This window comes from Emys orbicularis, chromosome 4 (genome assembly GCF_028017835.1).
Source record: "Emys orbicularis isolate rEmyOrb1 chromosome 4, rEmyOrb1.hap1, whole genome shotgun sequence".
Classification (NCBI taxonomy): Eukaryota; Metazoa; Chordata; order Testudines; family Emydidae; genus Emys; species Emys orbicularis.
Window position 1 is genome coordinate 155,157,232 of NC_088686.1, and position 21,753 is coordinate 155,178,984.

Below are 21,753 nucleotides of genomic sequence, written 5' to 3' on the forward strand. Positions count from 1 at the left end.
ACTGCAGCCTGCCAGCCACACCTGGATTACATCAGGCTCTCCCCAGCCTGGGTTATACAGAAGGGTGACCCCAACACACCCCAAGTCTTAGATTTCCCCCCAGAAATGTATGTCCTGTACTGCCCAGCCCTCTCCTGGACACTACAAATTATATTAATTCCATTATTCCTTAAAGATTATGCTATGCACACACCTTGTCACCCCAAACAGTTACCAAACAGGCACTTCAATTCAAACACACTGGATTAGATAAAACAAGTCTATTAACTACAAAGAGAGAGATTTTAAGGGAGTCCAAGAAATGAGGCATAAAAGTCAGGAAGAGTTACAAAGAAACTAAAAGATGAAATGTTTACTAGTGCCTAACTTAACAAACTGTATCAGATTCAAGCAAAGTGTCTCACCACATGCTTTCAGCAGCCTTCCTGACCAAACTGTGCAGGTCAGGCCCCCTTCCTCTGTGTCCGGTAAATACTTCCTTTCTCTCTTCAGGTGTAGTGAATGCCGTGGGCAGGGAGGGGTTTAAGCTGTTTGTCCCTCCTTTTTATAGTTTCAGGCCCATGCTTGAAAAACATTTCCAGCTGGGCACCAGGGCACACAGAGTCTATGTGGAAGGATCTTTCCTGCTGGCTTTTCCTCACCTGTTTGAGCTTCCTTTGCATGTATTTGTTTGCTGCTCACCAGGGTAGGAGAACAAGCAGCTCCGAGGATCTGTCATTTCCTAACAGAACGTAGAAACACACAGAGAGGGGCTGGGGATTTTTGTTGTCCACTTAGACCGCATTTTAAGTAGGCTTGGGTCAATGAAATTTTTAGCGGTAATGGTCAGCAACCATCACTTCCATCACACACGCATACAAACCAATGGCAAAATGTTTCCATCGATAACAATCCAAATGTTCAGCTAGATAAAGAATGAACAATGCTCCTGGAGAGCTTACTCGAGTCCCACCTTACTGTGGAGAAAACTTGTGGCCATGCTGGTGTCTTTGGGGCTGCTTTCAGGATAATTACTTTGTACATTTTGACATGTGATGTTGACAATTTGTGGTTTTAAAGGTTATAAATAGGCTTGGCAGAATACACAGACAGTATTGATGTTTATTTCTAACCATCTTTTTCAATTTTTATTGATTTAAATTTTCAGTTGTGGAAAATTCCTGTGGGGATCAAAACCTAATTCTGTAATGACAACAGATGTTGATTTTAAAAAGGTCAAGCTTTATAACTATTCAAACAAAAATTAACATCACATGTCAAAATATACAAAGTCAATTTCCTCAAATCCAACTCTAAGAAGTTCTCAAGTAGCATTATTCTTACTTTGCTTATCTACAAATTTCAATTATTAGCAATGGAAATATTTTGCGAGCAGTTGGTGTGCGCGGTGAATACAACATTATAAAGCTTTAACTTTTTTAATCTCAACCGCCATTAAATAATTGTCTGACCTCCACGTATGGCCCGACTTCCCCCCCCCCCCCACGCACACAAATTTCCACAACTGGGATAATTTAAATTGGTAAAAAGAGAAAAAACAGTTGCTTCAAACCAGGGCCACCCGGGGGGGGGGGGGGGGGGAAGTGGGGCAATTTGCCTCAGGCCCCGGGCCCCGCGAGCCCTGGCCGAGAATTAGAGGCGCCTTTTTAATTTTTACGCACTTGGCGGTGCTCCGGGTCTTCGGTGGCACTTCGGCGGCGGGTCCTTCAGTGCTGCCGAAGAAGCGGAGCGAGTGAAGGACCCGCCACCGCAGACTCGGAGCGCCACCCGGTGAGAACAAGTGCCGCAGCGGGTGGTGCCTTTTTTTATGTCCGCTCTCCTGCTTTGCCCCAGCCCCCCTGAATCCTCTGGGCGGCCCTGTTTAAAACCCATAATTTTCCACATCAAAATTTAAACTGATGGAACTTTATTTTAGGCATTTTTTTAAACTTCAGCGTTCTCCATCAAAATTATAAAAAGACAAAGAGAATTTGGCCAAGCCTAATTTGAGTAACGATTGGCTCCAGTTGGCACTAGGATGCATTTTGTTGGTGGGAGGGTGGCCAGTGACCAATTTTTCTGCATCTTGGAGGTGGCAACATAATGGGGCGGGGGTGGATCTGGAGCAGCCCAGGGGGAGGCAAAGCCAGGGTCGTTGGTGTATGGGGGGCTATTGTTTAGGGGCATCGGCAACAGGGGGGTTGCCAGCGGCGGCGCTCTGGGTCGGGCCAGGCCCCTCGCCCTCCACAGCGTCCTCCATCATCTGCTTGTACTGGCGCTGGAAGAAGCCAAGCTGGAAGGAGACAGAGAGGGGAGACGGTGAGAGCCAGACAGAGACAGGATCACAGTAGAGGAGCAGGAGGGATGGGCTGTGGTAACCTATGAAGGAAAAACCTTTGTACCTCTGCCACGATCTGGGAGAGCCACAGGCCCTGCCCCCAGGTGATGGGCTGTGGGGGAGGGGTCCAAGCCCTGCTCCACTCACCTTGTAGAGGGCTGCAGTGAGGAGAGCCAGCAGGACCAGGCCCCCCACGCTGCTTCCCACGATGATGGGCAGGTAGTTATAGACCTCGGAGCGCTCCACCACCGTCTGCACCTGGGGGAGAGGAGCTGTGAGATGGGGACCCAGGAGTCCTAGCACCATCGCCCGCCGCTGCTCTAACACACCAGACCCCACTTCCTCCCAGAGCAGGGACAGGACCTAGGAGTCCTGGCTCCCAGCTCTAACCACTAGCTGATGCTCTCTCTATCCTGGGCGCAGTCACTCTGGTACCTGGCGCTGGACGTATCCCTCCTTCTGGGTGTATTTCTTCTCCTCGTATTCAATCCGGCCCTTGCTCACCAGACTCACTTTCTGCTGCTGAGTCTGGAACAGAGAAATTCACCGTCCCTGACCAGAAATTACACAAACCAGGCTGGAGCGTCATCCCAGAGGGACCCAGAGCAATTTAAAGGCCATTCACACGGGGATCCCTTGCCCAGCAATGAGATGCAGCCACCTCTGGGGAGGGGCTCAGGGGCTGTTCACATGGGGGGATCTCTCGCCTGGGGCCGGGGGGCAGAGGCAGCTCTCATACCTGGGAGACCCACTGGAAGCTGACGTTCCCTTTGATCATGAACTCCAGCGGCTGCTGCATTTCCAGGGAGGCGATTCTGCACCGGATCTTCTTACAGGTGGCCACGGAGCAGTCCTGGGGGTGGAAGGGTATCGCCGGGTGAGGCAGGGGGTGTACAGGGACATGGGGTGAAAGTAAAATACAGTTCTTACCGGTACGAGGCCCACTCTGCCCCCCCGACCCTGGAAGGGGTGGGGCCTCAGGCAGAAGGGGTGGGGCCAGAGTGAAAGTAAGTTACATTTCTTACTGGTACAGTCCAAAGGCAAGCAACCCACCTCTCCTACATATTTCATACCTCCCATTGCATGACTTCGATATAGAAAATAAAGCTACTACTACCAGTACTGTCTGTAATAAAACTTTAATACTGGAATAAGCCTGAAAAAGTGAAAACTCACTGTCACATTTTTCACCTTGTCCTCCCTCCTCCAGCCAGGCTGCCGACGCGGCTAGGCACGGCGTTCCCCCGCCCCCTCACACTCAGCAGGGGCTGCAGCGGCTCCCCGCTAGCTTGCAGCAGGGCGCAGGGGACTGGCTGAGGAAGAAGCCTCCCCAGGACGCCTGCTGCCTGCATAGGAACAGTTTAAATGTAGCTGTTCACTCCCGCCAGATTAGGGGCCATTTATGACATCCTTGTTAATTTCACTCACAGTTGTTGGGGGGGTGGGAGGTGAGACCAAGGCAGGGGCAGAATACAATAGGCATTTAACTGCACAGCTTAAATCCAGAGCTAATAAAAGCTAGTGGAAGGGGAAAACTCACTGTCACATTGGTTTCTCTTCCTCCCTCTCCAGCCAGGCTGCCAACGGGGCTAGGCTCCAGGCTTCCCCTCCCCCTAACCTGGCACTCAGCAGGGGCTGCAGCAGCTCCCCTCTAGCTTGCAGCAGGGCCGGCTCCAGGCACCAGCCCACCAAGCTTGTGCTTGGGGCGGCACCTGGAACGGGGCGGCGCAGCGCTCCGGCTCCGGGGAGAGCGGAGCCCCGAGCGCCGGGGCTCGCCGCCCTCCCCCCGGCGCTCTGGCCACCGGGGAGAGCAGAGCCCCGGCTGGGCACTCCACCCTCCCCCTGGCGCTCTGGCCACCGGGGACAGCGGAGCCCCAAGCGCCGAGGCTCGCCGCCCTCCCCCCGGTGCTCTGGCCGCCGGGGAGAGCGGAGCCCCGGCCGGGCACTCCGCCCTCCTCCCAGGGCTCCGGCCGCCCTCCCCCCCGGCGCCCTCCCCCCGGCCGCCGGGGAGAGCAGAGCCCCGGCCGGGGCTCACTGCCCCCCCCCCGGGGCTCCGGCCGCCCTCCCCCCCCCCCGTGCTGGGGGGGGGAGGCCGGAGGCTTTTTTGCCTGAGGCGGCAAAAAAGCCAGAGCCGGCCCTGGCTTGCAGGAGGGAGCAGGGGGACTGGCTGAGGGAGAAGCCTGCCCAGGACGCCTGCTGCCTGCCTAGGAACAGTTTAAAATCAGCTGTTTACTCCCTGGTTCAACCCCTGGGCTTGGGGGCCGTTTCTGGCATCCTTGTTAATTTCACTGACAGTTGTTGGGGCTGGAGGAGGAGGGAGGAGAGAAACCGATGTGACAGTGACTTTTTCCCTTCCACTAGCTTTTATTAGCTCTGGATTTAAATTGTGCAGCCAAATGCTTATTCTATTCTCACCCCCGCCCCCCAACAACTGTGAGTGAAATTAACAAGGGCGCCAGAAACGGCCCCTAATCCCAGGGGTTGAACCAGGGAGTGAACAGCTGAGTTTAAACTGTTCCTAGGCAGGCAGCAGGCGTCCTGGGCAGGCTTCTCCCTCAGCCAGTCCCCCTGCGCCCTGCTGCAAGCTAGAGGGGAGCCGCTGCAGCCCCTGCTGAGTGCGAGGGGTTGGGGGAACGGCCTGGCTGGAGGAGGAGGGAGGAGAGAAACCAATGTGACAGTGAGTTTTCCCTTTCCAAGCTTTTATTAGCTTTGAGTTTAAACTGTTTTTTTATGCAGCCCAAAGAGGTGAACGTAAGCCAGTACTGAATGCTCCACTTATTTGCCGGTATGCTGCTGCTGCACCTTTTTTTACCGGTAGTACTCCGTACCAGCCCGTACCGGCTTACTTTCACCTCTGACAGGGACTCAGCATGGCCATGAGGATCTCAGGCCTGGTCTACACTACGAGTTTAGGTCAACTTTAGCCGCGTTAAATCGAATTTAGCCTGGACACGTTCACACGACGAAGCCCTTTCTTTCGACTTAAAGGGCCCTTTAAACCGGTTTCTTTACTCCACCTCCGACGAGGGGATTAGCGATAAAATCGGCCTTAGGGGGTCGGAATTGGGTTAGTGTGGACGGAATTCGACGTTATTGTCTGTACTAGTGCCAAGGGAAGGGGCTGCTGGGACCCGCACTGACCTGTACTCACCAGCAGGGGGCACTCGCTCATGTGCTTCACAAAGTCCTTTGAACCGGGCGTTCCCACCTCACTGGTGCACTGAGCCAGCTGGGGCTGGGGAGGGAGAGACACACAGTGTTAACGGGGGCGGGAAGGGGACATGGGACATTTCCCCTCTAAGGGGTGCTGGCTACAATCTGGCCCCAGGACAGGGGACTTGCTGGCTACCGGGGGGGGGGGCATGTGGCCTATCTCCCCTAGGCAGCCTGTCCCAGCAGGGGGCGCTGTAGGGCAGAGCAGGTGTCACTGGGCCCATCTCACACATACACAAGGGCAGGGAGAGGCAGGTACCTTGGAGGGGACGACCTCAGAGGCATCCCACACCCGGACCCCGCTCAGCTCCACGGGGAACTTGAACATCACCGAGATGGGGACGCTTCGCTGCCGCAGGTTCTTGACCTGAAAGAAACAGACTCACCATAGGGCACTGCTGGAAGAGAACCCAGGAGCTCTGATCCCCAGCCCCTGCTCTGACCCTCAGACCCGACTCCCCTGCCAGAGCTGGGAAGTCCTGGCTCCCTGCCATCTCCCACCCGCACCCCTCCCCCTCCATGACTAACCCACTAGATCCCATTGAACCACTTCCACTCCCTCCCTCTTGCCCCATCTCCCCCCTCACACTTTGTGCCCCCAGCCTCACCTCGTACCGATGTGTCACTGGCACACTTGTCCCTGCCTCCTCGGCAGAGAAGTTGACGTACTTGGTTGACTCTTCGAGGCTGGGGGAGGAAAAGGATGGAAGGAACGAAAGAGACGGGAGTGTGATGGATGGGGATGGAGAGTGGCGGTGGGTGGGGGCGCTGTGCTGCAGGGAGTGGGGAGGGGGCCTAGTAGGGGGCGCTCTCCCCCCCCCCCCGTCTCCACACTGACCTACCTGGTGAGGATGATGAAGATGCCGTACTTGACTGGCAGCTCTGCCCGGTCAATCATGCGCTCGGTGATGGGGCCGCCATTGTCACTGGAGGGGGGAAGGGAGAGCAAAGGAGAGAGATGTGAGGTGACGCAGGCAGATAACTGTGCAGGGAGGCTGCATCACAGGCCACTGCCCTGTCCTGCTCTGTGCATGGACCCCTCCCACTGCCCCCCCAGCTGCCTCCTGACCCTGCACAGCCCCCTCACCTTCTGGCCTTGGCCGTGATCTGCAGCCTGTCCCCCAGGTTGGCCTCAGAGGACACATCGAAGGTGGCAATGAAGATGGCCTGGAAAACACAGGTGGGGTGAGAGTCAGGGCCTGGGGAACTGCCAGAGACTGCGGGGGTGGGGCAGACACAGGGGATCAGGGGGACTGTTGTATGAACTTAGATGGAATAAATGGGTCCAGGGAGGCAAAGGTGTTAATCCGGTTTGGGATCCAGACACCTCAACCTGCTCCGTGCCATGGCAACACCCCATTAACCATCCTTTTAAGGACCCCAAAGGGGTGAGGTAACAGCCCCTCCCCTCTCTCCCCCAGTGAGGCCTGATTTCCAGCCCCGCAAGTCTGGCCCTTGGTTTGCAGCCCCGGCAGGGACTGACCCCAGCCCGGAGTGAGCTCAGGCTCCCCAGGCACTTTCCCCAGCACATCTCTTGTCACGGGCTGGGCTGACCCCAGGGAACTTCCCCTCTCTGCCCACAGCTGGGCTTACGGTAGTGTTGCCAACTTTCTAATTGCACAAAATTGAACAACCTTTCCCCTCCCCTGCCCCAAGGCCCCTCCCCTGCCCTGCCCCTTCTCTGAGGCTCCGCCCCCACTCACTCCAGCCCCCTCCCTCAGTTGCTCGTGCTTCCCCACCCTCACTCACTTTCACTGGGCTTGGGCAGGGGGTTGGGGTGTGGAAGGGGGTGAGGTCTCCAGCTGGGGATGTGGGCCTGGGGTGGGGCCAGAAATGAGGAGTTCAGGGTGTGGGAGAGGGCTCAGGGCTGTGGCAGGGTGTTGGGGTGCGGGAGGAGGTTTGGGGTATGAGCGGGAGCTTGGGTGCTGAAGGGATCTCAGGGCTGGGGCAGGAGGTTGGGGTGTGGGTCTGGGCTGGAGTTGGGGTGTGGGAGGGGGTTCTGACCTGGAGTAGGGAGCTGGAGGGGGCTTGGGGTGTAGGCTCTGGCAAGGTGGCACTAACCTCAGGCGGCTCCTGGTTACCAGCGCAGCGGATTAAGGCAGGCTTCCTGCCTGCCCTGGCTCCGTGCTGCTCCCGGAAGGTCCGGGCCACTAGGTGGAGGTGCGGGCAGGCAGCTCCGTGCAGTGCACGCTGCCAATGCCCGCAGGCGCCACCCCCACAGCTCCCATTCACTGCAGTTCCTGGCCAATGGGAGCTGCGGATCCGGCGCTGGCGGTGGGGGGCAGTGCACGGAGCTTCCCTGATCTCCCCTGCATCGAGGGGCTGCAGAGACATGCCGGCCACTTCCGGGAGCCCCATGGAGCCAGCGCAGGCAGGGAGCCTGGCTTAGGCTTGATGCACCACCAACCGTGCTTTTAACAGCCCGGTCAGCAGTGTTTATCGGAGCTGCCAGGGTTCCTTTTCGACCAGTCGTTTCAGTTGAAAACTGCATGCCTGGCATCCCTAGCTCACACCTGGGGAGTTCACAGGCCAGGGCTGAGGCCAGGGCCCGTCCCTACCTCAGCTCCACTCCCGAAGATGGGGTGGTTGATGTGGCAGGTACTGTTCCTTTGAGTCTGCTCCTCGGAGCCCACGGCCGAGCTGCACTTAACGACCATGGCCCGCCTGTTAGACTGACCGTGAGAGACTATCCAGTCAAAGATGTAGACCACAGCACCCCTGCCAAACCCCCTGCCCACTCACAGCAACTCAGCGCCCCTGCCGAGCCCCCCCACCTGCTCCCCACAACTCCGCTCCCCTATCGAGCCCCCCGCCTGCTCCCTGCAGCTCAGCACCCCCTACTTAGCAACCCCCCCCCTGCTCTCTACAGCTCGGAAACCTGACGAGCCCCCTGGCCTGCTCCCTGCAGCTCAGCACCCCCTACCAAGCACCCCGCCCGCTCTCTACAGCTCGGAAACCTGAGGAGCCCCCTGGCCTGTTCCCTGTAGCACAGTACCCCATGCTGAGCTCCCTATCCACTCCCTGCAGCACGGTGCCCCCTGCAGAGTCTGCCCCTCATGCCCGGTGTGCATTGGGGTACCTGAAGCAGCAGGACCCGGCGGTAGGACAGCGCCGCCGGGTAGAAGAACTGCACCGTGGTGCTGTAGGAATTCTCCCCGTGGTTCTGGATGGAGACGGTGGTGTTGAGTTCAGGGGTGACCCCCACCACCAGGGTGCTCAAGCTTAGGGGGAAGAAAGGGGTGAGCTTCCTCAGGGCAGTGCCCTGGCCGTTCTGTGAACTTCTTCTTGCAGTGCCCAGCCGGTGACCTCAGTGCTGTGAGCTTCCAGCAGTGCATCTTCCCCACAGCAGTGCACCCTGTGACCCTACGGACCATATTCTTCATAGAGATATTGTTGTGATATGAATATGGCATAACTAATTTGTATTTTATGCAAGATGGGTCATGTGCGGTCTCATTGGAAAGGTGAAGATTTACTGAATGTGATTGTCCTATTTGTTTGGGGATGGGGATCAAACAGGGAAACAAAGGATTCCCGCCACATGTAAATGCTATATAAGGCAGGGAAGTGAGTTTATCAGGGCTGGTTCTTCATTGAATCCCTGGCCAAGATGACTGCTGAAAATATCTAAGACTGATCTGGGGGAAGAAAGGACTGGACCTAGGCTAGAAGGTGTCTGGCCTGTGAAAGGAATATCTGGGGTTCTAAGCTGCAAGCAAGAGCGGTTTGTCTACAAAAAACTCTGCAACCTGCTTAAAACAACATTTAGGGTGAGAAATTACCACTTGTAGCCAGTTTCTTTAGTGTATTAAGCTTAGTCTGCATGTCTGTTTATTTGCTCAGTAATCTGCTTTGATCTGTTTTCTATCCCTTATAATCACTTAAAATCTATCCTTTGTAGTTATTAAACTTGAGTTTGTTTTCTTTAAACCAGTTTGTACAATTCATAACTGGGGGGCAAAAAGCTGTGCATATCTTCCTCCCCATTTAGGGAGGTGGTGATTTTCATGAGCTTACGCTGTACAGTTTTCTGTGCAGCGCAAGACAATACAATTTTGGGTTTACACTCCTGAGGATACTTGAGTGCTGGTACTCCTGTGTGTACTTGAGGACCTGACAATTCCCGAGCTGAGGCTATGGCTACACTGGCGCTTTACAGCGCTGCAACTTTCTCGCTTAGGGGTGTGAAAAAACACACAACCTACTGAAAAAACCTACAGTGCTGGGAGAGCTCTTTCCCAGTGCTGGTGCGCGACCACACTCGCACTTCAAAGCGCGGCTGCAGGAGCGCTCCCGCGGCAGCGCTTTGAAGTTTCGAGTGCAGCCACAGCCTGAGTCTTTCCATGCAGAGCTGATTTCAGTGTCTGTGTCTTTCTGCAGCTGGGTGTGTCCCTACCTGGGTGTGTGCTGGAGGAGGCTTGAGGGCCTGGCTCAGCAGAACAGTGTTAGGGAGCCCTGGCTGGTGGAACCGGCTGGCTCAGTGGTACCCTAGTACATCAGGGGGCACCCTGGAGTGGGGATGGGCCACCCTTCACACCCCCCACCCAGGATCCATCAGCACTGGAAATCTGACAAGATCTCCTGCTGGGTGTTGAAGATCTTAGCGTGATCAAGCCGAATGCGTCCCACCGTGGTAGGTGTTTTGGGGAGGATTCAGTGACTTACCCAGAGAAATTGAAGGAGATTTCTAACTGGTCATGGCAGCGGTCATCTGTGCCACAGTCCTTCTGAAACGGGAGCTGGGGGGAGACCAGGAGGACAGGATCAGAGTGGGTGGGGAGGGGGCTGCAGCACCACCTGCCAGAGCGACACTGCAGGGACCCAGGGACCCTCCTGTTACCCCAGCACCTCCCAGTCCCCTGCACTGGGGGACAGCTAAACCCATCATCAGCCCCACCCCACACATACACGCCCCCTTCCTCCTCACTCTCTGCCCGGCAGCAGTTTCACACAGGAGGATGGGGAACAGGACATGGGGTCTTTCCCCTCTAGGAGGCCCTGGCCAAAATAAATATTGAAAATTGTCCAGCAAAAATCACTTTTTTTAGCCAAAATATTTGGTTTTTTGGACCAAAATTTTGGGAGCGTTGAGGAGAACTTGGAATGTTCCCATGGAGGGGAGATGCCAAGGCAAACTCAGCATCCATCTCTATTGCCCTCTAGTGGCTGCACTGTGTAAAGGGGTTTAGGAGGCTGCTGCTGCCTCTGAATTTTCCAGACTCTTGCTTTCAAACGGTCACTGGTTCGATCCCTGCAGCAGACCCAGCGTGGGGCCTGGCTATGGCACCTTACCGAGCCTGCAGACACTGGCGCGGAGTCCTCGCTCAGGATGGGTCTGAGGTCGCTGGCAGCAGCGATGGGCTCCCCCGTCAGGGTGTAGCTGACGTGCAGGGTGATGGGGGTCAGGGTGTCCTCTGGGCAGAGCTGGGGAGACAGAGAGATATGTCGGGTCACTGAAGGGAAAGGGGGGCTGGGTGCGACCAGGAGAGAGGTTTGTTCTCTGGGTGATTTGGGAGCCAGGGGCAGGGTTGGAGGGGCAGATACAGTGGGAGAGGAAGGAGCTGGGACCCTCCCACACTCACAGGTATTGTTATCCGGTACGTCTCACATCTTGTCTCGATGCCGAGCCGCAGCTCCCTGCTGAGGACGGGGCCGGTGGAGTTGAAGGCGGCTCGGATCTTCGTCCGCCCGGGGTCCAGGGCCAGGCTGTACTGGATGGTGCTGGAGATCCTGTCGCCTACAGGGGAGGGGAAACAAGGGACAGAGAAATTGAGAGCAGGAACTCCAAGGGGAAATGGGACACGGGGCCTTTCCCCTCTAGGGGGTGCTGGCTCCGATACATCTCCAGGGCAGGGGAGTGGCTGGCTCGGGGTGGGAGGGAAGCAGGGGGTGGGTTTGGTCTGACCTAGGCTGTCCATGGTGCGCTTAGTGATGGTGAAGCAGACATTTGCCCTGCTGGCCTCTGTGCTGAGCTGCTCCTGCCCCTGGCAGTCGAAGGCCGAGGTGGGGATCGTGGGGGGCTGGAAGCTGATGGAGACCCCGACTCTGAGCACCGGCCGGGACCTGCCATGGGGGGAACAGAACCATCATCCAGCTGCTCTCTGCAATGGGGCCAGACCCCGTCCCACCCTCCCTCCCCAGAGCCTCCCACCCAGCCTGGATGTGCTCACAGCACCCCAGGGAGATTGGTTATGGACACACAGCTCTGCTAGAGGAGATGCTGGGGGGTAGAGAAGGGAGCAACAGAGCGGTCATTGTGCCATTCTCCAGCAGGGGGCAGCAGTCACAGAGACTCACACTCAGACAGTATACTAAGGCCTTGTCTACACTATAGAGTTTTTTTGAACAAAAGGCAGTTTTTGTCCACAAAACAGTGGAGGTTTACACACTAATGCAACTTCTGGTGACAAAACTCTCCTGTTTTGCCGACAACGTAAAATCACCTCGATGAGAGGCATAAAGCTTTTTGTGGCAAAGTTTTGTCGACAAAGTGCCAGTGTAAAGACTGTGCTTGGTTATGTCGCTATAATTGGCTCCCAGGAGGTGTCATAGAATCATAGAATATCCGGGTTGGAAGGGACCTCAGGAGGTCATCTAGTCCAACCCCCTGCTCAAAGTAGGGCCAATCCCCAACTAAATCATCCCAGCCAGGGCTTTGTCAAGCTTGACCTTAAAAACCTCTAAGGAAGGAGATTCCACCACCTCCCTAGGTAACCCATTCCAGTGCTTCACCACCCTCCTAGTGAAAAGGTTTTTCCTAATATCCAACCTAAACCTCCCCACTTCAACTTGAGACCATTACTCCTTGTTCTGTCATCTGCTACCACTGAGAACAGTCTAGATCCATCCTCTTTGGAATCCCCTTTCAGGTAGTTGAAAGCAGCTATCAAATCCCCCCTCATTCTTCTCTTCTGCAGACTAAACAATCCCAGTTCCCTCAGCCTCTCCTCATAAGTCATGTGCTCCAGCCTAATCATTTTTGTTGCCCTCCGCTGGACTCTTTCCAATTTTTTCATATCCTTCTTGTAGTGTGGGGCCCAAAACTGGACACAGTACTCCAGATGAGGCCTCACCAATGCCGAATAGAGGGGAACGATCACCTCCCTCGATCTGCTGGCAATGCAACTACTTATACAGCCCAAAATGCCGTTAGCCTTCTTGGCAACAAGAGCACACTGTTGACTCATATCCAGCTTCTCGTCCACTGTAACCCCTAGGTCCTTTTCTGCAGAACTGCTGCCTAGCCATTTGGTCCCTAGTCTGTAGCAGTGCATGGGATTCTTCCTTCCTAAGTGCAGGACTCTGCACTTGTCCTTATTGAACCTCATCAGGTTTCTTTTGGAACAATCCTCTAATTTGTCTAGGTCCCTCTGTATCCGATCCCTACCCTCCAGCGTATCTACCACTCCTCCCAGTTTAGTGTCATCTGCAAACTTGCTGCTGGTGCAATCTACGCCATCTTCCAGATCATTAATGAAGATATTGAATAAAACCGGCCCCAGGACCGACCCTTGGGGCACTCCGCTTTATACCGGCTACCAACTAGCCATGGAGCCATTGATCACTACCCGTTGAACCCGACGATCTAGCCAGCTTTCTATCCACCTTATAGTCCAATCATCCAGTCCATACTTCTTTAACTTGCTGGCAAGAATACTGTGGGAGACCATATCAAAAGCTTTGCTAAAGTCAAGGAATAATGCATCCACTGCTTTCCCCTCATCCACAGAGCCAGTTATCTCATCATAGAAGGCAATTAGGTTAGTCAGGCATGATTTGCCCTTGGTGAATCCATGTTGACTGTTCCTGATCACTTTCCTCTAAGTGCTTCAAAATTGATTCCTTGAGGACCTGCTCCATGATTTTTCCAGGGACTGAGGTGAGGCTGACTGGCCTGTAGTTCCCCGGATCCTCCTTCTTCCCTTTTTTAAAGATGGGCACTACATTAGCCTTTTTCCAGTCATCCGGGATCTTTCCGGATTGCCATGAGTTTCCAAAGATAATGGCCAATGGCTCTGCAATCACATCCGCCAACTCCTTTAGCCATTTTAAGGGAGTGCCTCACCTGCAGATGGTTTACAGGTGCCAAAATCTGGGGCTGTTCCTCCTTAAGACACCACACTAGCCAGTGAAAGTAGAACAATCCGTGAATTGGCGTTTGTCTAAGGGGCAGGATGAGTGGGGGAGGCGGGTTAAGAAACCCCCTTTAGAAATCCGAGTTGGCTCACAAGTGAAATGAGTTTGGGGGCCTCAGCCTCTTTACTGAGGGACTTGGGCCCAAGGCACTGAATAAACTCAACCAGACGTCTGCACTCAGGAGGGAAGAGGGGGCGAGACTGAAGAAGCAGGAGATGCTGCAGATGGAGATTGAGGGGCATCTGGGAGCCCGGGGCTGGGCTAGCAGAGGGCTGCGGGTCGGGAGTGAGGGGCACCGGCAGGGATGTGTGGTGGAGTCCAGAGCTGGAGCAATAGGGAGACCTTCAGGTCAGGACTGAGGGCCATCGGGAGAGCTGGAAGGACGTTGGCATGGCCCCTGCTGCACGTGTCGCCATTGTCATGTTGCTGAGCGGTCCCGTCCATCCCATTGCTGCAGTGTAGCCTTCAGCTGTATTATCCCGCTCCTTCCCCTCAGGTCTCTCCCGCTCCCCAGAACTAGTCCCTCCTGCAGCCCTCTAAGCTTCAGCTGGCAGGATGGCGTCCCTGGGAGGGAGGGTTGTCTCCGTGACCCTGGGGCTGCACAGCCATGTTGCAGCCCTTCCCCGCACGTAGCGCACAGGCTGGATGTCTGAGACACAGATTCATCGGCAAGCGACGGGAACGGTCCGACTGGTCAGCGTTAGTTGTCTCCTCGGCGCGCCCGCCCCCACAGTCAGGGGTGCGGATCCAACCTCTCCTGTTGGAATCTGCTTGAGTCAGCCGGGCGCAGCCCAGACCGCTCTGCCCTTGGCACAGCCACACCCATCCTGGCTCAGTGGTGGCACCCGTTCCCCAGCAGGAAATGCTTTCCAAGGCAGACGGGGCAGGAGAGCATGGAAGAAAGCCAAAGGGATCCAGCTAGATCCCTCGAGGCCACGGGATGGGCTCTCCCCACTCACGGAGGATGTGCTGTGACATTAAAGCAGTTTTAGCAGCAAGACGCATTGTGTGCCCCTGAGGCTGCATTTCTCAATTAAGACTTAAAATATGCTGTCGCCCAAACAGGAGCATGGCCCTGGGGTGTGTGTGTGTGTGTGTGTGTGTGTGTGTGTGTGTGTGTGTGTGTGTGCGCGTACACACCTCCTGCCCCAGGGACCTTACAGGCTAAGAAAGCAAGTGTCCCACAATGCCCTTCCTGATATGGTGACCAGGTGTCCGATTTTTGACTGGAACAACCGGTGGAAAAGGGACCCTGGCGGCTCCGGTCAGCACCGCTGACCGGGCTGTTAAAAGTCCAGTTGGCGGTGCTGTGGCTCTAAGGCCGGCTGGTCCCTACCTGTCCCGGCTGGCACCGCGCTGCACACCAGAATTGGTCAGAAGGTCCGGCCTCTAGGCGTGGGGGGGGGAGGGGGTGTTCTCTGAGTGCTGGCTCTGCACTCCCCGGCCAATGGGAGCTGGGGGGCAGTGCCTGTGGGCAAGAGCGGTGTGTGAAGCCTCCTGCCCCTCCCATCTAGGACCCGGACCTGCTGGCTGTTTCCGGGGTGCGCATGGCAGTAGGACAGGCAGGAAGCCTGTCTTAGCCCCCCCACCCCCGCACTGCTGAGCAGGAGCCGCCAGAGGTCAGTCCATGCCCCAGCCCTGAGCCCCTCTTGCACTCCAAACTCCTCATCCCCAGCCCCACCCCATAGCCAGCACCCACAGCCCCCAGCCCTCACCCCCTCCTGCACCCCAACCCTCTACCTCAACCCGCAGCCCCCTCCCTCACTCCAAATCCCTTGACCCCACACCCCAGCCTGGAGCCCCCTCCTGCACCCCAAACCTCTCATCCCCAGCCCCACCCCAGAGCCTGCACCCCCAGCCGGAGCCCTCATGCACCCCAACTCCCTGCCCCAGCCCGGAGCCCCCTCCCGCATCCTGAACCCCTCATTTCTGTCCCCACCCTGGAGCCTGCACCCCCAGTTAGAACCCTCACCCCCTCCCACACTCCAACCCCTGCCCCACCCCAGTGAAAGTGAGTGAGGGTGGGAGAGAGCGAGCCACCGACAGGGGGAATGTAGTGAGCGGGGGTGGGGACTTGGGGAAGGGGCAGGGCAGGGATGGGGCTGTGGGGAAGGGGAAGGCATTCAGTTCTGTGTGACGAGAAATTTGGCAAATCTACGTCCTGACTGCACTAATCAGCGGTCCGAACCCCGCTGCTCTGTGGCCACGTAAAAAAGCATCTACTCTCCTCCTTTAAAGGCCCAGGAATTTTTGAAGTTCCACTTCCTGTTTGCTCAGTGTGGAGAGCTCACATCACATCTCCCCAGCTGACCATAGCAGCTCCATGGGGCAAACGCTCTCCCGCTTGGACCACTGTGAAGCTGTTGGATCTGCTGAATATATTGTGAGAGGAGACTGTCCAGTCCTAGCTCTGCTCCAGCCATAGGAACTTCAAGACCTAGGGGCACATTTCTCATGGCTTCTGTGAGAAGGGCTACAAATCGGGACACGGTGCAGTGCAGAGCGAAGATAAAGGAGCTGAGGCAGGTGTACCAGAAGGCGAGGGAGGCAAACCCTCACTCCGGTGTTGCGCCCAAGAGCTGCCGCTTCTACAAGGAGTTGGAAACCATCCTCGTGGCAACTCCACCTCCACCGCAAAGAGCCCCGTGGACACTTTGGTGGGGCAGAAGAAAATGGAAAATGGACCTAACCCTGAGGACAAAGTTGTGGACGAGGAGGTCAAGTTGCAGGACATTGTGGACCCCACGTTAGTGTCCGGTACCACGGTGAGTCAGGAGCTCTTTTCCACTCTGGAGGGATGTAGATAGTCCAGGCAGTCCGTCTCTGGTGAGTACGATGCAGGAGAAGAGACCCCTGGTAAGTGATCCTTTTGAGCAGATACTGCTCGATTACATGGCGGACAGTTGTCCTTTGCTCTGAATACTGTCGTAGTGGGCGAATGAAGAGACAGAAATGTGCAAGACTTGCTGTGTTTCTGTGTGCTGCGCATTTCCCTGTGCAGCTTAGCAGTGCAGCAGAACAGGGTGTTGATCCACACCCTGATTTCATGGGAACCCTCCAGAGAGATCTCTAGGAAACTACCCTGGAGGCACTTGCCAATCCTCTGCCAAAGGTTCCCTGGCAGAACTGCTTTGTTCCTTCCCCATTGTAGGAAACTTTCCCGCACCACTTGGCAATCACTTGTGCAGGGACCAAAGAGGCACACAGGTGAGCAGCATAGGGACCGGGTCTGAACCTGGATGCATGCAGTAGATGAACCCTTGCTTACCCTCAGGAGTGAGATATCAGCTTCAATGACTCCCATATGTGGAAAATGGTGGCACTACTTACAATATTGTCCCCAGTCACCTTCACTGATCCTCTGAAAGCCTCATCAACACCCTTTGCCCCATTTCAAATGTCCACCCCACCCCCACCTAGGCCATACTCAACATCTTTAGGGTGTTCACTGAGATGTGTGCTTGCCAAGGGACATTGTGAAAGTGATTGGTATGTTACAAGAGGTGTATTTTACTGTAATGATTCAATGCTGTACGTGAACTAACAATCATGCTCCTGTGCATTGTTTCTTGTGCATCTGCAGCAGTGGCATTCAGGGGACCCCACTACACACCGGCAGAGCACCTATGCTGGATAAGGAAGCAATGAAAGTGGAGCAAGGAGGACATGTTGAGAGAGGTGCTCCAATTCTCTGAGTCAGAAAAAAAAAGAATGCATGGTGCTGAGAGAAATGGGAAGACGGGACAGAAAGGGCGTGAGAAGTACATTGTAAAGGCCCATGGGAGGATGATAAAAGTGATGGAGGAGCAAACAGAGATGTTGAAGTCCCTAATCACACTCCAGGCAGAACAGATGCATGCTCACCCCACTGCCCCTCCCCCCCCGTAGCCGATACAAAACTGCTTTCCATGCCCTCCCCAAACTCCTCCCAAATATTCCTTGCAACTTCCCGGAATGTCTCGGGATCCAATTCACTCTAATCCTTCAGACAGCTTCCAAATTGATAGCTGGACTTATGCACAGTTATGAGAGACTCCACTTCCCTGCACTCTTATCTCCCCTCCCACCAAGCCTTTTGTGCATGTTAACTGGCGTTTAATAAAAACAAACTCTCTGAAAGATAACCAAACTTTATTTGTGTCCTACACACATGGGCTGCGGGTATCAAAGGCCAGGGAAGGCTGAGCCTCCCCAGACAGCCCCACATGACCCTGCCCATGTTTCACCCCCAGGTCCCCTCCTGCTTCCTGCTGCACTCTGCTGTGGCTCTCCCGCCTTGGCCGGGGCCCCAGTCTGGGGCTGGGGCTAATGGGGGCCGGCCTGCAGCCAGGGACGCCAGGAAGCTGGAGCCAGGCTTGCTGGAGCCAGGAAGCTGGAGTCAGTGCTTAGGATTTGGGGGCTGTGCTGCATGCCCAGCGCTCGAGGACTGGGGGGGGCGTTGCCTACCTGGCACTCCGGGTCTGGGGGGGCACACTGCCCACCCTCCCAGCCCTGTAAGGCTTGGGGGGCACGCTGCCTGCCCGGCACTCCAAGCCTGGGGGGTGCTTCACCCGGTGTTCCAGGGCTGGAGGCAGTCAGACGGCCCAGGGCTTGGGTGGGGGGGCCTCTGGGCTCTGGCAGGGAAGGGGGGATAGGAGGGGTAGGCACAGGAGCAGAAGGAGCGGGCTGGGCCAGGGGCTAGCGTCCCCGAGCCTGCGGTTCAATGACCGCCCATGCCTACACATAGTGATTGTTGCTGCTAGTAACATATACATGAATTCTAATCATTTGCTTACTACAAATCCGTCAGGAATCACAAGTGCAAGGCCAAATAAGATAACTGAGTTACATGAAGCATGGCATATTGCTGTATAAAAATATACATTACTGGTTTGCAATCTCAAAATCTTGCCTCAAAGCCTCCCTCATTCAAATTGCCCCTCATTGTGCCCCTCTAATAGCCCTGGTATCAGGCTGCTCAAAATCAGCAGCCAGGTTGTCTGCTTCAGCACTCCACCCCAGGGGAAACTTTTCACCCTTAGCCTCACGAAGATTATGGAGTGTGCAGCAGTCAGCTATGACTATTGAAATCTTTTTCTGACTTAGATCTAACCTGCCATAAAGGCATCGCCAGCGCGCTTTTAATCTGCCAACGCACATTCCAGGGTTATTCTGCACCTGCTCAGCCTATTGTTGAAGCACTCCTTGCTGCTGTCTAGGTTTCCTGTGTCAGGCTTCATGAGCCATGGTTGTAATGGGTAGGCAGGGTCTCCCAGGATCACTATGAGCATTTCAAAATCCCCCATTGGAATCTTCTGGTGTGGAAAGAAAGTCCCTGCTTGCAGCTTTCTGTACAGACCAGTGTTCTTCAAGATGCGTGCGTCATGCACCTTCCTGGACCACCCCATGCTAATGTCAGTGAAATGCCTGCAGTGATCAACAAGTGCCCGCAATACCATGGAGAAGTGCCCTTTTCTATTGATATACTCCATCGCAAGATGGTCCGGGGCCAAAATTGGAATATGTGCCCTGCTGCATTTTTCGAATCCCACGTCCACAAAGCCATCCACTATTTCACGCACATTGCCAAGAGTGACGGTCCTTCGTAGCAGGATGCGATTAATGACCCTGCACACTTGTGTTAACACAGCACCCATGGTCAACTTCCTGACTCCAAACTGATTCGTGACTGACTGGTAGCAGTGTGGAGTCACCAGTTTCCACACAACAATCGCCACGTGCTTCTCCACTGAGAGGGCTGTTCTCATTTTGGTGTCCTTGCACCGCAGTGCTCGGGTGAGTTCCGCACACAGTTCCAGGAAGGGGCTTTCTGCATCTGAAAGTTCTGCAGCCACTGATCGTCATCCCAGACCTGTACAATGATGCGATCCCACCACTCAGTGCTTGTTTCCTGAGACCAAAAGCAATGGTCCACCGTGTTCAGCTGCTCCATGAATGCCAAAAGTAATGTGGTGTTGTTTCTTTCCATTGCACACAGCAGGTCAGGCAACTCTGATTGCTGTTCAGATTGGGAGCTCATGATATACTGTATGATGAGCCATGATGTGTTCATAACAGTGACCATAACAGTAGAGAGTATTGCGGGATCCATCCTTTCACACAGAGATGGTGGGTGCAGAGTAAACAGGTGGTGTTAAAAATGCTACTAAAAGTGATCGGAAGACCATGGAATGTTGGGACAGGAGATAATGTATCATGGAACATTGAGCTAGCACCCATGAGGGGCTGAGGCGAGATGCACACTGGGATAGGTACCCACACAGTGCACTACTCTCACTGTTAATGCTACAGCACCAAGCGTGGATGAGCTCTGCCGACAGAAGGAGAGTAATGTGAACATGCAATAGCGAAGAAATTATAGCGTCTCTTGATCGCTGACATAACTTCTATTAAAAAAAGCTCTGTAGTGTGGACAAGGCCTGAGATTGTCATGTGGAGCAGTGCAACGACAGAGTAACTCACCTCAGCAGCAGGACCTGCCCTTGTGCTCCCACCGCGATATCTGGGAGTCCGTCCCCCGTCAGGTCTGTCCCGCCACTGACGGCCTGGCCGAAGTAGTGCAGCCTGCTGGGAAACAGCGACCCCTCAATGCGCTGTGGGGCAAAGAGAGCAGTAAGGGGTGGCGAAGGGGCGGCTGTACTGTATAATGGGCACTAGGGGGCACCGGAGGGTGAGGGACAGGAAAGGGGATGCTGTACTGTATACTGGGCACTAGGGGGCAGCGGAGGGTGAGGGGTGGGAAAGGAGCGGCTGTACTGTATAATAAGCACTAGGGGGCAGCGGAGGGTGAAGGATGGGAAAGGGGCGGCTGTACTGTATAATGGGCACTAGGGGGCAGCGGAGGGTGAGGGATGGGAAAGGGGCGGCTGTACTGTATAATGGGCACTAGGGGGCAGCGGAGGGCGAGGGAAGGGAAAGCAGCAGCTACAGGCTAATAGGTACTAGGGGGCTGTGGGGCCCCATGATGTCTCTTCGGGGCTCTGTGGTGACCCCTCCCCGCAGGAGCTGGGCTCACCTGTCTGTACTGGGGACTGAGGCCTCCCTTTTCCCCATGGAAGATGTACAAGGCCCCACGATTGCTGTTCTCCAGGGGGGCCCCAATGGCCACATCCATCCGTCCGTCCCCGCTAATGTCCCCGATTTCGGACATGCTGGCCCCAAAGCGCCCGAATGCCTGCCCCGTCTGCCCCTGCAGTGTCTTACTGCAGATCAGCGTCGCCCCCTGGAGGCCCCATCCAAAGAGACACATGGGGAAAGGATTAGCACTGACTTCCAGCAGAGAGTATCCCTGCCCCTACTGACCCCCCCTTCCCTCTCTCTGCAGCACAGCACCCCTTGGTGCCACTCTGGGGTATTGTGGCCAGCAGGGAAGAGCGTCCCCTCATGATCCCCCCACCCTACTCCCTGGAGCACTGCGCCAGCTACTGCCATGCTAATAGTCCCAGCATCACAATCCCATGGCAGTGCAGGCAAAGAAGAACCTCAGGTCATCCATCTTCCCCCGGGCTCCACTCCTCTTTCTTACCGGACAGTTAATCGGGCAGATATAGACCCGTCCTCCATTCAGAGGTGTATAGTACATGGGGGCTCCAATTAGAAGCAGGTCCGTGTTCCCATCTCTGTCGAGGTCCACAGAGCACAGTGTACCCCCGAAATAAGAGCCAATCTGGAGAGGCAGAGAAGTCACCCCTTCAATTTAGTCACTTCCTTCTTCTTCTCGCACTGGGACCCTTCTCACCCTATGGGGATAAGGATTCAGTCCCAATACTCATTCCAACCTTAATCTCACCCTTCCACTGCACAGCACGTGGCGCTATCACTGTAAGTGTTCTTGAACATTTAGGCAGTTAGAACTTGGAGACATGCTGAATACTAATTGTGGTGCAATTCTTTTTAGAGGTTGTGCTAGCACAAGTAAAGTTTATTCACTGACTGAGCCACTGTTATAAGCTCTGTTCAGCTGGAATGTATAGGCAGTTAGATCTTGGAGAAATTCACTTTGTTACTGTAGTGTGATCCTTTCCAGACACTGTTAATATCACTAGTAATGTTATGTTCCTTGCCCAAGTCTCTCTAGCCCAGATCCA

General features: G+C 55.2%; 1 protein-coding gene across 1 annotated transcript in view; it reads right to left on the reverse strand.

The window, feature by feature from the left end:
• Positions 1-2,149: 2,149 nt before the first annotated feature.
• The window catches only part of LOC135877343 (integrin alpha-D-like), a 33,330-nt gene continuing 13,726 nt past the window's right edge, over positions 2,150-21,753 (reverse strand). The window contains exons 13-30 of the mRNA XM_065402770.1: positions 21,192-21,332; positions 20,682-20,888; positions 20,129-20,259; positions 11,436-11,593; positions 11,113-11,267; positions 10,823-10,954; positions 10,196-10,269; positions 8,610-8,751; positions 8,089-8,202; positions 6,618-6,697; positions 6,373-6,456; positions 6,139-6,217; positions 5,790-5,897; positions 5,469-5,552; positions 3,057-3,170; positions 2,753-2,845; positions 2,465-2,575; positions 2,150-2,272 (exon numbers count right to left, since the gene is read on the reverse strand). Of these exons, the coding sequence (XP_065258842.1) occupies positions 2,150-2,272; positions 2,465-2,575; positions 2,753-2,845; positions 3,057-3,170; positions 5,469-5,552; positions 5,790-5,897; positions 6,139-6,217; positions 6,373-6,456; positions 6,618-6,697; positions 8,089-8,202; positions 8,610-8,751; positions 10,196-10,269; positions 10,823-10,954; positions 11,113-11,267; positions 11,436-11,593; positions 20,129-20,259; positions 20,682-20,888; positions 21,192-21,332 (2,130 nt within the window). The remainder of the gene's footprint in view (positions 2,273-2,464; positions 2,576-2,752; positions 2,846-3,056; positions 3,171-5,468; positions 5,553-5,789; positions 5,898-6,138; positions 6,218-6,372; positions 6,457-6,617; positions 6,698-8,088; positions 8,203-8,609; positions 8,752-10,195; positions 10,270-10,822; positions 10,955-11,112; positions 11,268-11,435; positions 11,594-20,128; positions 20,260-20,681; positions 20,889-21,191; positions 21,333-21,753) is intronic.